Source organism: Nycticebus coucang, chromosome 12, assembly GCF_027406575.1.
Source record: "Nycticebus coucang isolate mNycCou1 chromosome 12, mNycCou1.pri, whole genome shotgun sequence".
NCBI lineage: Eukaryota > Metazoa > Chordata > Mammalia > Primates > Lorisidae > Nycticebus > Nycticebus coucang.
The window spans coordinates 98,011,800-98,025,096 of record NC_069791.1 but is presented as its reverse complement, the minus strand read 5'-3'; the positions used below and the strand labels follow the sequence as shown (position 1 = coordinate 98,025,096).

General features: G+C 49.0%; 1 protein-coding gene and 1 pseudogene across 1 annotated transcript; both read left to right on the top strand.

Annotated features, from left to right (window-relative positions):
• Positions 1-2,875: 2,875 nt before the first annotated feature.
• On the top strand, positions 2,876-4,781 carry LOC128561694 (RNA-binding protein 39-like; annotated as a pseudogene).
• A 3,117-nt stretch (positions 4,782-7,898) lies between these two features.
• Positions 7,899-12,928, top strand: PTX4 (pentraxin 4). Its single transcript, XM_053557525.1, has 3 exons — positions 7,899-8,039; positions 9,226-9,901; positions 11,972-12,928. Exons 1-3 carry the CDS (start codon positions 7,899-7,901, stop codon positions 12,610-12,612), a joined length of 1,458 nt encoding a protein of 485 aa, XP_053413500.1. The 3' UTR covers positions 12,613-12,928.
• The last annotated feature ends 369 nt before the right edge of the window (positions 12,929-13,297 follow it).

Genomic DNA, 13,297 nt, shown 5'->3' with positions numbered 1-13,297 from the left:
GCTCTGTGGGAGTCCCATACCCTGGGAATTTTCCTCAGCAGTGCTGCTAGGGTGCAGCTCCCTCTACCACCTACAGTGGCTCCATTACTCTTGTCAGTGAAAAAGACAGAAAAGAAGTCATACTCTGTAAGATAATTTAAAGAGGTTTATTCGGAGCCAAATTTGAAGACCATGTCCTGGACTCATGTCCAAGAAACCTTGAGCAAGTGGACTTGAGGTAGTAGGGTTACAATTTGGTTTTATATATTTCAGGGAGACAGGAATTACAGGTAAAGTCATAAATCTTTATGTATATTGGTTTGGCCCAAAAAGGTGGGACATCTCAACACAAAGGCCCACAGGTTAAAGATAGGTTTAAAGATTCTTTAGCTGACTGTTGGCCAAAGGAGTTAGGCTCTGACTAACAGACCAGGATTCAGTGAAAAGGAACACTGAGGGTGGCGCCTGTGGCTCAAGGAGTAGGCGCCGGTCCCATATGCCAGAGGTGGTGGGTTCAAACCCAGCCCCGGTCAAAAACCACAAAAAAAAAAAAAAAAAGGAATACTGAGATTTCAGGGAGCTTGCCTACGCAGTCCCAAGGGTGGATCCTGAGCTGAATCCGCCAACCTGTTCTCCCACGGCTCATCTAATCCCACTGTTTCTTTTAGATTCCCTCGGGCCTAGCCGCCCTCGGAGCCCGATATTCCGGCTGGACCTGGGCCTAGGGGCTTAACAGTAGCTACAGCTGCGGCAGCTGGGGCAGCCACGGTAGCAGGTCGTCCCAGTCTCTTCCTGAATATGAGCACCACAGGTGCCGGAAAGCCACATAGGCGTTTAGAGAAAATGGCAGACGATGTTGACATCGAAGCAATGCTTGAGGCTCCTTGTAAGTAGTATGAGAACAAGTTGAGCAGTGCTAATGGCCATGAAGAACGTAGCAAAAAAATACTTTGTATTTAAAATTTAGATCTTCTTACATGGAAGAGGTCAAATCCAGTTATAGCAAAACACCTTTACAGGAGAGTCCATATAAACAAAAAGTCCAAAGGCCCAACCCAGTGGATCATTTACTTCAATGATGTTCAGTACAAAATTCCACCGCCACTAAAGACGTTGGAAAGTCTTTTTTAAGTTCTAACAGGATGTGACTATTAATGTGGATTATGATAATACTTCTTTCGTTAACATAAATGCCCTTTGAAGCTGGAATTTGTTGTAAGAAGTATACTGGTTTCTTGAATCTTTATATTTTTCTCTGGGCCTTTAAGCAAAAGATTATATTTTCTGAATATCTTAGTATGTTGCTATCTTTTTACCTGTCAAGGGTTGCATTCAGATGTGGGTGGGCACTTGTTTATAAAATGTTCTAGGAAGGCCTTAAGTTAAAATTAGCTCTCCGATTTTCTTTTTTTAATTTTTTTTAATTTTTAATTTCAGCTTGCTTGTTCATTCTTCGTTTGAAGTACTTTTGTTGTTGTTGTTTATTTTCTTTTTTTTTTTTTTTGTAGAGACAGAGTCTCAGTTTATGGCCCTCGGTAGAGTGCTGTGGCATCACACAGCTCACAGCAACCTCCAACTCCTGGGCTTAAGCAATTCTCTTGCCTCAGCCTCCCGAGTAGCTGGGACTACAGGCGCCCGCCACAACGCCCGGCTATTTTTTGGTTGCAGTTTGGCCGGGGCCGGGTTTGAACTCGCCACCCTCGGTATATGGGGCCGGTGCCTTACCAACTGAGCCACAGGCACCGCCCTGTTGTTTATTTTCTTTCTTCTTTTTTTAAATGTTCTTTCTCTGGCGGTGCTCTGTCCCCTTGCCTCCCCAGTAGCGGGGATTACAGACACCCACCACAACAGCTGGGTATTTTTGATGTTAATAAAGACGGGGTCTTACTCTAGCTCACTGCTATTCATACAGGTGTCAAACCTCTGAGCTCAGGCAATCCACCCACCTCGGCCTCCCACAGCGCTGGGACTACAGGCGTGAGCCACCACGCCCAGCCAGCTCTCCAATTTTCAAGTCTTTGTTAGGGCAGAATAAATTTGGGGGCCTTTGAGAGGCAAATAAAGGTTGATTGCCTCTCTGCTATGGTCCATATATGAGCAAAGCAAAAACTTTGTCCTTTTTGTGGGGGATAGAGTTGCTTTTTACCTTATCCCCAATTGAATTGATTATATTCTCTTTAGGACTTGGTTTAGCTATCTTAACAGAATTCTTTAGTTAGTGTCACAGATAGTCAGGTTTTTCATGCAAAAGATTTAGAATGTTATCTGTTGCCCTTCTCGGTGTTGCTTTGGTGACTTCTATCTAAATAATGAGTGTAGTCTAATTTTCTGTCGTGTGCTACCTAGCATATATATTTCTGACAGTCAGGTGGATTATCTTGAAATTTTAGAGAAAGTTTCTGCCTCCTTGGAAAGCTCTACATCTCCTCGTGATTGGAGTGTGGGTTTCAAGATTCCAGAAGGAGGAAAAAAAGCAAGAGCAGAAGTCGTAGTCTTGAAGAAAGAGAAGCAAAAGTAAGGAACAGAAGTGAAGTAGAGATAGAGAAAGGAAAAAGAGCAAAAGCCGTGAAAGGAAGCGAAGGAGAAGCAAAGAAAGGAGACAGAGCTGCTCAAGAAGTCGAGAGCACCCGTGGCGCCTGTGACTCAGTGACTAGGGCTCCGGCCCCATATACCGAGGGCAGCAGGTCGAACCCGGCCCTGGCCAAACTGCAAAAAATAAAAATAAAAAATAGCTGGGCGTTGTGGCGGGCGCCTGTAGTCCCAGCTACTCAGAAGGCTGAGGCAGGAGGATCGCCTAAGCCCAGGAGCTGGAGGTTGCTGTGAGCTGTGATGGCACAGCACTCTACCAAGGGTGACAAAGTGAGACTCTATCTCCAAAAAAAAGAAGAAGAAGAAGTTGAGATCAAAGATTCAGAGGCTGCTACAGAAGTCCTTACTCTGGACCAAAATTGAACAGTGCCATCCGAGGAAAGATTGGGTTGCCTCATAGCATCAAATTAAGCAGACGATGTTCTCAAAGCAAAAGTCCATTCAGAAAAGACAAGAGCCCTGTGAGGGAACCTATTGATAATCTAACTCCTGAGGAAAGAGATGCAAGAACAGTTTTCTGCATGCAACTGACAGCAAGAATTTGACCAAGGGATTTGGAAGAGTTTTTCTCTACGGTTGGAATGGTTTGAGATATGAGGATGATTTCCGATCGAAATTCAAGACGTTCCAAAGGAATTGCTTATGTGGAGTTTGTTGATAGCTCAGTGCCTCTAGCAATAGGATTGACTGGTCAACAAGTTTTAGGAGTGCCAATCATAGCACAGGCATCCCAGGCAGAAAAAAACAGAGCTGCAGCTTTGGCAAACAATTTGCAAAAGGGAAGTGCTAGACCCACGTGGCTTTTTTTTTTTTGTAGAGACAGAGTCTCACTTTATGGCCCTCGGTAGAGTGCCGTGGCATCACACAGCTCACAGCAACCTCCAACTCCTGGGCTTAAGTGATTCTCTTGCTTCAGCCTCCCGAGTAGCTGGGACGACAGGCGCACACAGGTCACAGCAACCTCCAACTCCTGGGCTTAAGCGATTCTCTTGCTTCAGCCTCCCGAGTAGCTGGGACGACAGGCGCCTGCCACAATGCCCGGCTATTTTTTGGCCAGGGTCAGGTTTGAACCCGCCACCCTCTGTATAGGGAGCCGGCGCCTTACAGACTGAGCCACAGGCACCGCCTGACCCAAGTGGCTTTATGTAGGCTCTTTACACTTTAACATAACTGAAGATATGCTTTGGGGGATCTTTGAGCCTTTTGGAAGGATCAAAAGTATCCAGCTTAGGGCGGCGCCTGTGGCTCAGCGGGTAGGGCGCCGGTCCCATATGCCGGAGGTGGCGGGTTCAAACCCAGCCCCGGCCAAATTAAAAAAAAAAAAAGTATCCAGCTTGTGATGGACAATGAAACAGGTGATCTAAAGGATATGGATTTATTACATTTTCAGACTCAGAATGTGCCAAAAAGGCTTTGGAACAACTTAATGGATTTGAATTAGCAGGAAGGCCAATGAAAGTTGGTCATGTTACTGAACATACTGATGCTTCTAGTGCTATTTCATTTTTGGACAGCAATGAATTAGAAAGGACTAGAATTGACTTGGGAACAACTGGTCGCCTTCAATTAATGACAAGACTTGCAGAGGGTACAGGTTTGCGGATTCCACCAGCAGCACAGCAGGCTCTACAAATAAGTGGCTCTTTGGCATTTGGCGCTGTGGCAGAATTCTCTTTTGTTACAGATTTGCAAACAAGACTTTCCCAACAGACTGAAGCTTCAGCTTTAGCTGCAGCTGCCTCTGTCCAGCCACTTGCAACACAATGTTTCTAGCTTTCTAACATATTTAACTCTCAAACAGAAGAAGTTAGATGGGATACAGAGATTAAAGAAGATGTGATCGAAGAATGCAATAAACATGGAGGCATTATTCATATTTTATTTATTTATTTATTTATTTATTTATTTTAATTTTTGACTGGGACTGGGTTTGAACCCACCACCTCTGGCATATGGGGCTGGCGCCCTACTCCTTTGAGCCACAGGGGCCACCCCATGTTATTCACATTTATTTTGACAAAAATTCAGCTCGGGGCAAGGTATATGTGAAGTGCCCAGCAATTGCTGCAGCTATTGCTGCTGTCAATGCATTGCAAGGCAAGTGGTTTGCTGGTAAAATGATAACAGCAGCATATGTACCTGTTCCAACTTACCACAACCTCCTTCCTGATTCCATGACAGCTATACAACTACTGGTTCCAAGTAGACGATGAATGAAGATATTGTCCCTTGTGTACATAGCTTTTTTTTCTTCCTTGAAAATTCATCTTGAGTTATCTTTTATTTAGATAAAAATAAAAAGGATCTACTCTCATTTGTATACAATTCCTATTACCTTGAAAAAATAAAAATGTTAACAGGAAACAACAAAAAAAAAAAAGAAAAGAAAAGGAACACTGAGTTAAGATAAGGGTTTGTTAATGAGAGACAAACTACAGGACATGTGCCCATATTCAAGTGGTTTGTGGTGTATATTGAGGACCTGCACATGTGTCTTGCATAGCCTTAGGCCTGTTAATGAGGCACAGAGGACATCTCTAAGGAGGCAAGGGAGCATGATCTCTTTTCTGTGGCTAGCAACTCAGTTTTAGAGGATCCCTTTAGCCAAAAGGAGGGTCCAGTCAGTCAGCCACTGGGTGGGGAGGAACCTTGAGATATTAGTTCACATTCTTTTTAATTTTTTTTTCTTCTTTTTTTTTTTTTTTTTTTTTTGAGACAGAACTTCAAGCTGCTGCCCTGGGTAGAGTGCCGTGGCATCACAGCTCACAGCAACCTCCAACTCCTGGGCTCAAGTGATTCTCCTGCCTCCGCCTCCCAGGTAGCTGGGACTACAGGCACCCACCACAATGCCTGGCTATTTTTTGGTTGCAGCTGTCATTGTTTAGTGGGCCCCGGCTGGATTCAAACACACCAACTCAGGTGTATGTGGCTGGCGCCTTAGCCACTTGAGCCACAGGTGCCGAGCCAGTTCATGCTCTTTTACCTTCTTGTTTTCCTGAAGACCAGTAACTTCCCAACCAAAGGACAGGGGCGGCGCCTGTGGCTCAGTGAGCAGGGTGCCGGCCCCATATACCGAGGGTGGCGGGTTCAAACCGAGCCCCGGCCAAACTGCAACAAAAAATAGCCGGGCGTTGTGGCGGGCACCTGTAGTCCCAGCTACTCAGGAGGCTGAGGCAGGAAAATTGCCTAAGCCCAGGAGTTGGAGGTTGCTGTGAGCTGTGTGACGCCACGGCACTCTACGGAGGGCAATAAAGTGAAACTCTGTCTCTACAAAAAATAAAACCAACCAAAGGACAGAGAAGATAAATTTCTCAAGTCTTTGCATATGTGAAAGTGTCTTTATTTGTTTCTGGTCGATGAGCTCTGAAGCAAGATGCACAATTTTAAACAAATTGTTTTCCATCAGTAAGGTTTGTTCCTCTGTCTTTGTCACTGGCACTGCTGTCAGGAGGGCCACCAGCTCTCTGGGAAAGTCTCAGTCCCATCCATGTGACTAGAGTTTCTCTGGGGGTTTGAGGAATCTGCTCTACATCTGTGGTGTTCTGACACAGTGAGATGAGGCTTGGGGCCACACAGTCTTGGGAATGATGGACACCCTTTATAGATTATCTTAGTACTACAAATGCATGGCTCAAAAAAAACAGAAGTTTTTTTTTTTTTTTTTTTTTTTGTAGAAACAGAGTCTCACTTTATGGCCCTCTGTAGAGTGCTGTGGCCTCACACAGCTCACAGCAACCTCCAACTCCTGGGCTTAAGCAATTCTCTTGCCTCAGCCTCCCCTCCTGCTTGGGACTATAGGCGCCCGCCACAACGCCCGGCTATTTTTTGGTTGCAGTTTGGCCAGGGCCGGGTTTGAACCCACCACCCTCGGTATATGGGGCCGGTGCCTTACTGACTGAGCCACAGGCGCCGCCCAAAACAGAAGTTTTTACTATCACAGTTCTGGAGGCCTGCAGTCTAAGAGAAGGTGTTGCATTCCCTCTTGGGGCTCTAGGGATATGTCCTACTTTGTGTCTTCCAGCTGCTGGGGGCTCCACATGTTCCCTTTGGCAGCATCACTGTCTTCACTTGGCCTTCTTTCCATCTCCTCTTCTGTCTTTTCTAAGGATATTTGTCACTGGATTGGGGGCCCACCTGGATAATGCAGGGTGATGTCATCTTGAAATCCTCAAATTAGATCTGCAAAGACGCAAAGACCCTTTTTCACAGGTACTGGGATTAGGACTTAGACATGTCTTTTTGGGAGCCATCATTCGACTCACTATAAAACCTGTACCCAGGCTCGGCGCCTGTGGCTCAAGCCACTAAGGTGCCAGCCACATACACCTAAGCTGGCGGGTTTGAATCCAGCCAGGCCCGCCAAACAACAATGATGGCTGCAACCAAAAAGTAGCCAGGTGTTTGTGGCAGGCGCCTGTAATCCCAGCTACTTGGGAGGCGGAGCCCAGGAGTTGGAGGTTGCTGTGAGCTGTGATGCCACAGCACTCTACCCAGGGTGACAACTTGAGGCTCTGTCTCAAAAAATAAAAAAAAAAACCTGTGCCCAGGCTCAGCACCCATAGCTCAGTGGCTAGGGAGCAGGCCACAAACACCGGGGCTGGCAGGCTTGAACCCATCCCAGGCCTGCTAAACAACAATGTCAACTACATAAAAAAAATAGCCGGGCATTGTGGCGGGCCCCTGTAGTCCCAGCTACTTGGGAGGCTGAGGCAAGAGAATCGCGTAAGCCTAAGAGTTTGAGGTTGCTGTGAGTTATGATGCCACAGCACTCTACCAAGGGTGACATAGTGAGACTCTGTCTAAAGAAAACAAACCTGTACCCCCCAAAATGAATAATTTTTTAAAAATGAATAAATTAAGTTGGCTCCCAGTCACCTTTCCGTTGCCTTCCAGAGAGAGGGGGAGAGGGAGAAAGCCATAGGGTGTGGCTGCGCAGACCTGGGTGCTGGGAGTCACACAAACCTAGCTCCGTTGACTTCCCAGCCCCAGTCAGGTTCCTTGTTCTGCTTCAGCTTCTAGGGAACATGAATCCGTGTGCTCCTGTTAAAGCCATCACCCTTGTCTGCCTCTGAGCCAACCAGACAAGGGCTTGTACCCTGTAGAACGATTCTCCAGAGATAATGTTTGCGTCTGTTTTAAACTTGTCTCCTTGGGAACCTCCAATTCTCAGCCATGGAGGTGGCAATAAGTACCTGACGTGCAGCCAGAGCCCACGAAGGAAAGTCAGTGGCTGGAGAGCTGGGAGAAGCGTGGGATGAGACAAACGTGTGGCTGACGCCACTTTCTCCTGTGTTCAGGCAGGAGACAGCATAGCCTTGCCATCTCTCAGGATGAGTTGCTCAGGGAGGAAAACTCTGTTTTTCTTCCTTATTTTTGTGCCTGTTTATCTACATGGGGCTTTGTCGCAAGAAGCCAGCCCAGCAGGGCCAAGGAAACCATTGTTTGAGAGGCTGCGTAGACTTGAAGAGCAGGCAAGTATGCCCACAATTGGGGACAATTGGTGTTTTTACGTTGGCGCAAGAGATGAAGGACAGATGTTACAGGAACTTAGCAGTAAACAGCAGTGCTTGGTGGAAACAAACAGGGCATTTTTAGTGTTTCTGTCAGCTCATGTTTTCACCTATTTCTAACCATAGTTGAAAATTAGTGAAGAAATTTGCTGGTCTCTGCTCTGAAGAAGCCAAATGGCATGTGAGAGTTAAGTGGGGCCAGGAGGGTGGGCAGGGATCTGCATGGCCCAAGGAGCATAGCTAGGGTTGCTGGGGGCTGGGGGGCCAGGCAGTATCAATGGGCCCAGGAGATGTGAGGTCACAGGCCAGCCTTGAAGCAGAGGCTGCAGAAACCCCTGAGACTCTTTTTTTTGAGACAGAGTCTCACTATGTCGCCCTCAGTAGAGTGCCGTAGTGTCATGGCTCACAGCAACCTCAAACTCTTAGGCTTAAGTGATTCTCTTGCCTCAGCCTCCCAAGTAGCTGGGACTATAGGCGCTTGCCACAACGCCGGGCTATTTTTTTTTTTTTTTGCAGTTTTTGGCCAGGGTAGGGTTTGAACCCACCACCTCCAGCACAGGCACCGCCCACGCCCGCTATTTTTTGGTTGCAGTTGTTTAGCTGGCCCAGGCCGGATTTGAACCCACCATCCACCGTGTATGGCACCATAACCACTGTGTTACGGGCGCCAAGCCCCCCGAGACTCTTGTGTGAGGTCCATGGACAGTCCCTGAGCTTTGCACATCAGGTCTGCACCCAGTGCTTCCTGTCTAAGCCCCATCAGTCCCTCACAAGGCCTCTCCTGCCGCCCTCCACACTCAGGCAGGATCTGGTCACTGTGGCAAAGTGACTGCCTGGTGGTCATCCAGAGTATGGGGAGGGAAGCCCGGGCTGTGGCCCTGGAGTCCACATCCATAACAGCGCACCTGTGACCTGGGGTCACTCACCAGCCTCTCTGCATTGGGCCCTATGGGGCTGGCTGCAGAAATCCATCCACATCTCATAGTAAAGTGGTGAGGAGAAAATCACTCCAAACACACAGGGTGCTGACCGTGAGCCAGGCACACAGTAAGTGCTGCAAGAACATGCGCAGGACAGTCTTGTTCCCACATCCTCCCTGGCCCCAGCCCGCACCTATGCCCCCACATGCTGCATTTCCTCTTTACAGTTTCGGAGATTCCAAGAGGTGACCTTAACACACCTGCAAGGCATTGCCAGCAACTACAACATTTCCTATAATATTGACATCCGGTTCCAGAGCCTGGCAGAAGAGAGCCAGGCCATGGCCTTGGCAATCAACCAGACGAAGGCTGCTGTGCAGCATGAGCTGGCCCACCTCAAGGCCTGGGTGAGGAAGATCCAGCGCAGAAGCCGGAAAGCAGATGCAAGGCTGCAGGCCTTGGACCTCGCCCTGAGTGAGGAGAGTCAGCTGTGGGCCCAGGAGAGGATGATGCAGAAGGACGTCACCTTGGGACCAACCCTGGACAGGCAGGCCCTGCAGGACACTCTGGCTAATCTAACACACCAAGTCCACAGCCAGGGTGCCAGGCTGGCTGCTCTTGAGAGCCAGCTGCAGGTGGTCAACCTTGGGCCTGCAGCCCCAGCCCAGGCCCCAACCCCAGCTCCACCTGAGCAGCCCCACTTGAGCTCTCTGAAGTTGCAGAGGGGCCGGCAGGCACTCAGAGCTGCATCAAAGCACAGGAGCCCTGCTCAGGACTCAGCTGCCCATCCCGAGGGCACATGGGAGCCCCCAGCTTCAGGCAGCCATCAGGTACCTGATGGGGTTGCCACAACCCCGAGGAGCCCTCCTCAGCAGCCATGGATCCCCAAGAGACCTGGAGAGAGTAAGTACCATGGGTCTGCCCTGTCCCCATTGCTCTGCCTTAAACCAGTCCCCTCTGAAAAGGCTTCTCCCCAGGCTGCATGGAGAGGGCCCTGGTGTCACCCTCCACACACCCTGCCCAACAGGAAGGGACTGGCCCAGCCTTGTCCAATCAAGTGGTAGCCCATCTGTAGGTCCTGTCGCCTGGGCCAGTCCCTACCATGAATGGAGACGTGGCCTTCCAAGAGCTTCCCCTGCAGCTATTACTGGACATCTGTGTCTCCAGACCAAGGAGTCCATTCCCCTGTCACCCACGCCAATTAGTGGAAAAGCAGATAAGAGATCAGCAGTTTCACTTTTATTTACAGAAAAACCAGCAATTTTGGGTAACAGCAAGGATTTCTCCCCAAAAAACTGCTCTGTCCTTCTGTTTCCCTTTGTTACTTTCATTCTCACAGTAAAAGTAAATATCAGTAATGTTATTACTCATCATAGTGTATGTTAACCAGATTCCTCCTCCTCCTTGGTTACAAGTTTACTCAATTATCTTCCTGTCTTAAAGTGGTTGTATCTCAAAGCATTTTTATTCTAGACTAAATTTATAGTTAGTTAACACTTCAATGAGTGCACAAAGTGCCCTAGGTCCTTGCCTGGTACCATGGAGTCCAGTTCCCCAACTTATCTATGACAGTAGGCCTTTGAAATGAATAAACAATCTCTAGATGACAGCACATGGGCTCATCCGCCTTGTTAACGCCTGACCAGCAACGTCCTGCACAAAATGGCCATGCATGTTAACAGTGGCTGGTAACAGTCCCAGGTACCCCTTCCATGGAAAAAGGGACTCTGTGGAGATGATTACGTTAGGGACCTTGGGGCAGGGGACTCATCCTGGGTGGGGGCCTTAGAGTATCTCAGTGGTCCTTATGAGAGGTAGGCAGAAGCGATAGCCAGAGAAGATATAAGAGCATAAGAGCAGGAGCAGAGGTTGGAGGGAGGCCAGGAAGGGGTCATGAGCTGAGGAATGTGTGCACCATAAGAAGCTGCCAAGGGCAGGGGCCAGCTTTACCTCATGAGACTCTAGCAGGAACTAGCTCTACCACACCTTGATTTGACTTCTGAATTTCAGAAATGTAAGGTAATACATCTGTGCTGTTTTAAGTCACTAACTTTGTATTTTTTGTGTGTGTGTGCAGATAGTCTCACTGTCATAGTGGCACCATAGCTCATAGCAATCTCAAACTCTTGGGCTTAAGCAATCCTCCTGCCTCGGCCTCCCCAGTAGCTGGGACTACAGGTGCCCACCACAATGCCTGGCTAGTTTTTCTATTTTTAGTAGAGACAGGGGTTTCACTTTTGCTCAGGCTGATCTCAAACTCCTAAGCTCAGGTTATCTACTCATCTTGGCCTCTCAGAATGCTGGGATTACAGGTGTGAGCCACCACACCTGGCCAAGTAATAATTTTTTTTTCTTTTTTTGCAGTTTTTTGTCTGGGGCTGGGTTTGAACCCACCACCTCTGGCATATGGGGCCAGGGCCCTACTCCTTTGAGCCACAGGCACCGCCCCCAAGTGAGAATTTTTTTTTTTTATGGTCTCTAAATTTCTTTCTTTCTTTCTTTCTTTTTTTTTTATTGTTGGGGATTCATTGAGGGTACAATAAGCCAGGTTACACTGATTGCAATTGTTAGGTAACAATGGGAGAATTTTTTTTTTTTTTGTAGAGACAGTCTCACTGTACCGCCCTTGGGTAGAGTGCTGTGGCGTCACACGGCTCACAGAAACCTCTAACTCCTGGGCTTACGCGATTCTCTTGCCTCAGCCTCCCAGGCAGCTGGGACTACAGGCACCCGCCACAACGCCTGGCTATTTTTTTGTTGCAGTTTGGCCGGGGCTGAGTTTGAACCCGCCACCCTCAGCATATGGGGCCGGCGCCCTACTCACTGAGCCACAGGTGCCGCCCGGGGAGAATTTTTTTTACAGCAGCACCAGGAAATGTGTAAGGACTCCCAGCAGGGAGGAGAATAGGCTCAGCTTGGCAGCCAAGAACTCAGGCCTCACGGCTGGGCTGACCCTCCCTCCCTTTGTTCTAGTGTGCAGCCGAGGCCTTGTGCTCACTTTCCCAAACTCCTCCACTGAGAACGTGGTCTCCCTCAGCCCTGGCTTCCTCACAGCCCTACGAGCCCTGTCCTTCTGCAGCTGGATCCAAACAGCCTCTGGCCACCTGGGGACCCTCATCTCCTATGCCACAGAAGACAATGACAACAAGCTGGTGCTGTATGGCCGAGATTCCCTGATACCTGGATCTATCCACTTTGTGATCGGGGACCCGGCCTTCCGAGAGCTTCCTCTGCAGCTGCTCCTGGACAGCCAGTGGCACCATGTCTGTGTCATTTGGACATCCATCCAGGGCAAATATTGGCTCCACGTGGACCGCAGGCTAGTGGCCACTGGTTCCAACTTTAGGGAGGGCTATGAGATCCCCCCTGGAGGGTCTCTTGTCCTGGGCCAGGAGCAAGACAGCGTAGGGGGCAGGTTCGACATTTCTGAGGCCTTTGTGGGAAGCATGTCTGGCTTGGCCATCTGGGACCGGGTGCTGGTCCCTGGGGAAGTCGCAAACCTTGCCACAGGGAAGGAGCTCCCAAGAGGCGCCATCCTGACACTGGCCAATGCCACACGGGTAGGTGGATTCGTGCAGAGGGCCAACTGTACATGCTTAGAGCTCTGTCTGTGAAGCCAGCCTACACAGGGACTGTGGCCAGGGAGAAGGATTTTACCCCCACCCACAGTTGGCCTTCTCCAGGCCCAGCACATTCCACAAAGGCCCCCACCACCTATCCTGGCTGTGCATACCTGCGCCCTAATGTAGGGTGTGGGCATTCCACCCTGGGGGGTGGGGAGATAGACAAGGAAATAGTGAGCTGGAAACAGAGGGTCTCCTTCTGACACAAGGCAGCATTCTTCCCATCACCATGGGGTCTTTGCTGCTGCTCCTTCAAAGCATCTTTCCCCTGTTCACATACCCCCCCCACTCCCAAGCCTCCCTGGGATCTCAACCTGCCCTGTCCCGTGGTGGCCAGTGAGGCCACAAAAGCAGAGGATCCATAAAGGTGGGCAAGAGATTCAAAACAAGCATGAAAGACAGACCAGCAGTGCTTCTAAAACAACAGTATTGAGGTACAAACTACATATATATATTTTTTTTTTCCTAGAGACAGAGTCTCACTTTATAGCCCTTGGTAGAGTGCCATGACATCACACAGCTCACAGCAACCTCCAACTCCTGGGCTTAAGCCATTTTCTTGCCTCAGCCTCCTGAGTAGCTGGGACCACAGGTGCCCGCCACAACGCCCAGCTATTTTTTTGTTGCAGTTCAGCCAGGGCCAGGTTTGAACCCGCCACCCTCGGTATATGGGGCC

Coding starts and splice junctions, on each gene's coding strand:
- PTX4 (XM_053557525.1), top strand. CDS start 7,899: ATGAGTTGCTCAGGGAGGAAAACTCTGTTTTTCTTCCTTATTTTTGTG. Junction 8,040..9,225: donor TGCGTAGACTTGAAGAGCAG/GCAAGTATGCCC, acceptor TCCTCTTTACAG/TTTCGGAGATTCCAAGAGGT. Junction 9,902..11,971: donor CCCCAAGAGACCTGGAGAGA/GTAAGTACCATG, acceptor CCTTTGTTCTAG/TGTGCAGCCGAGGCCTTGTG.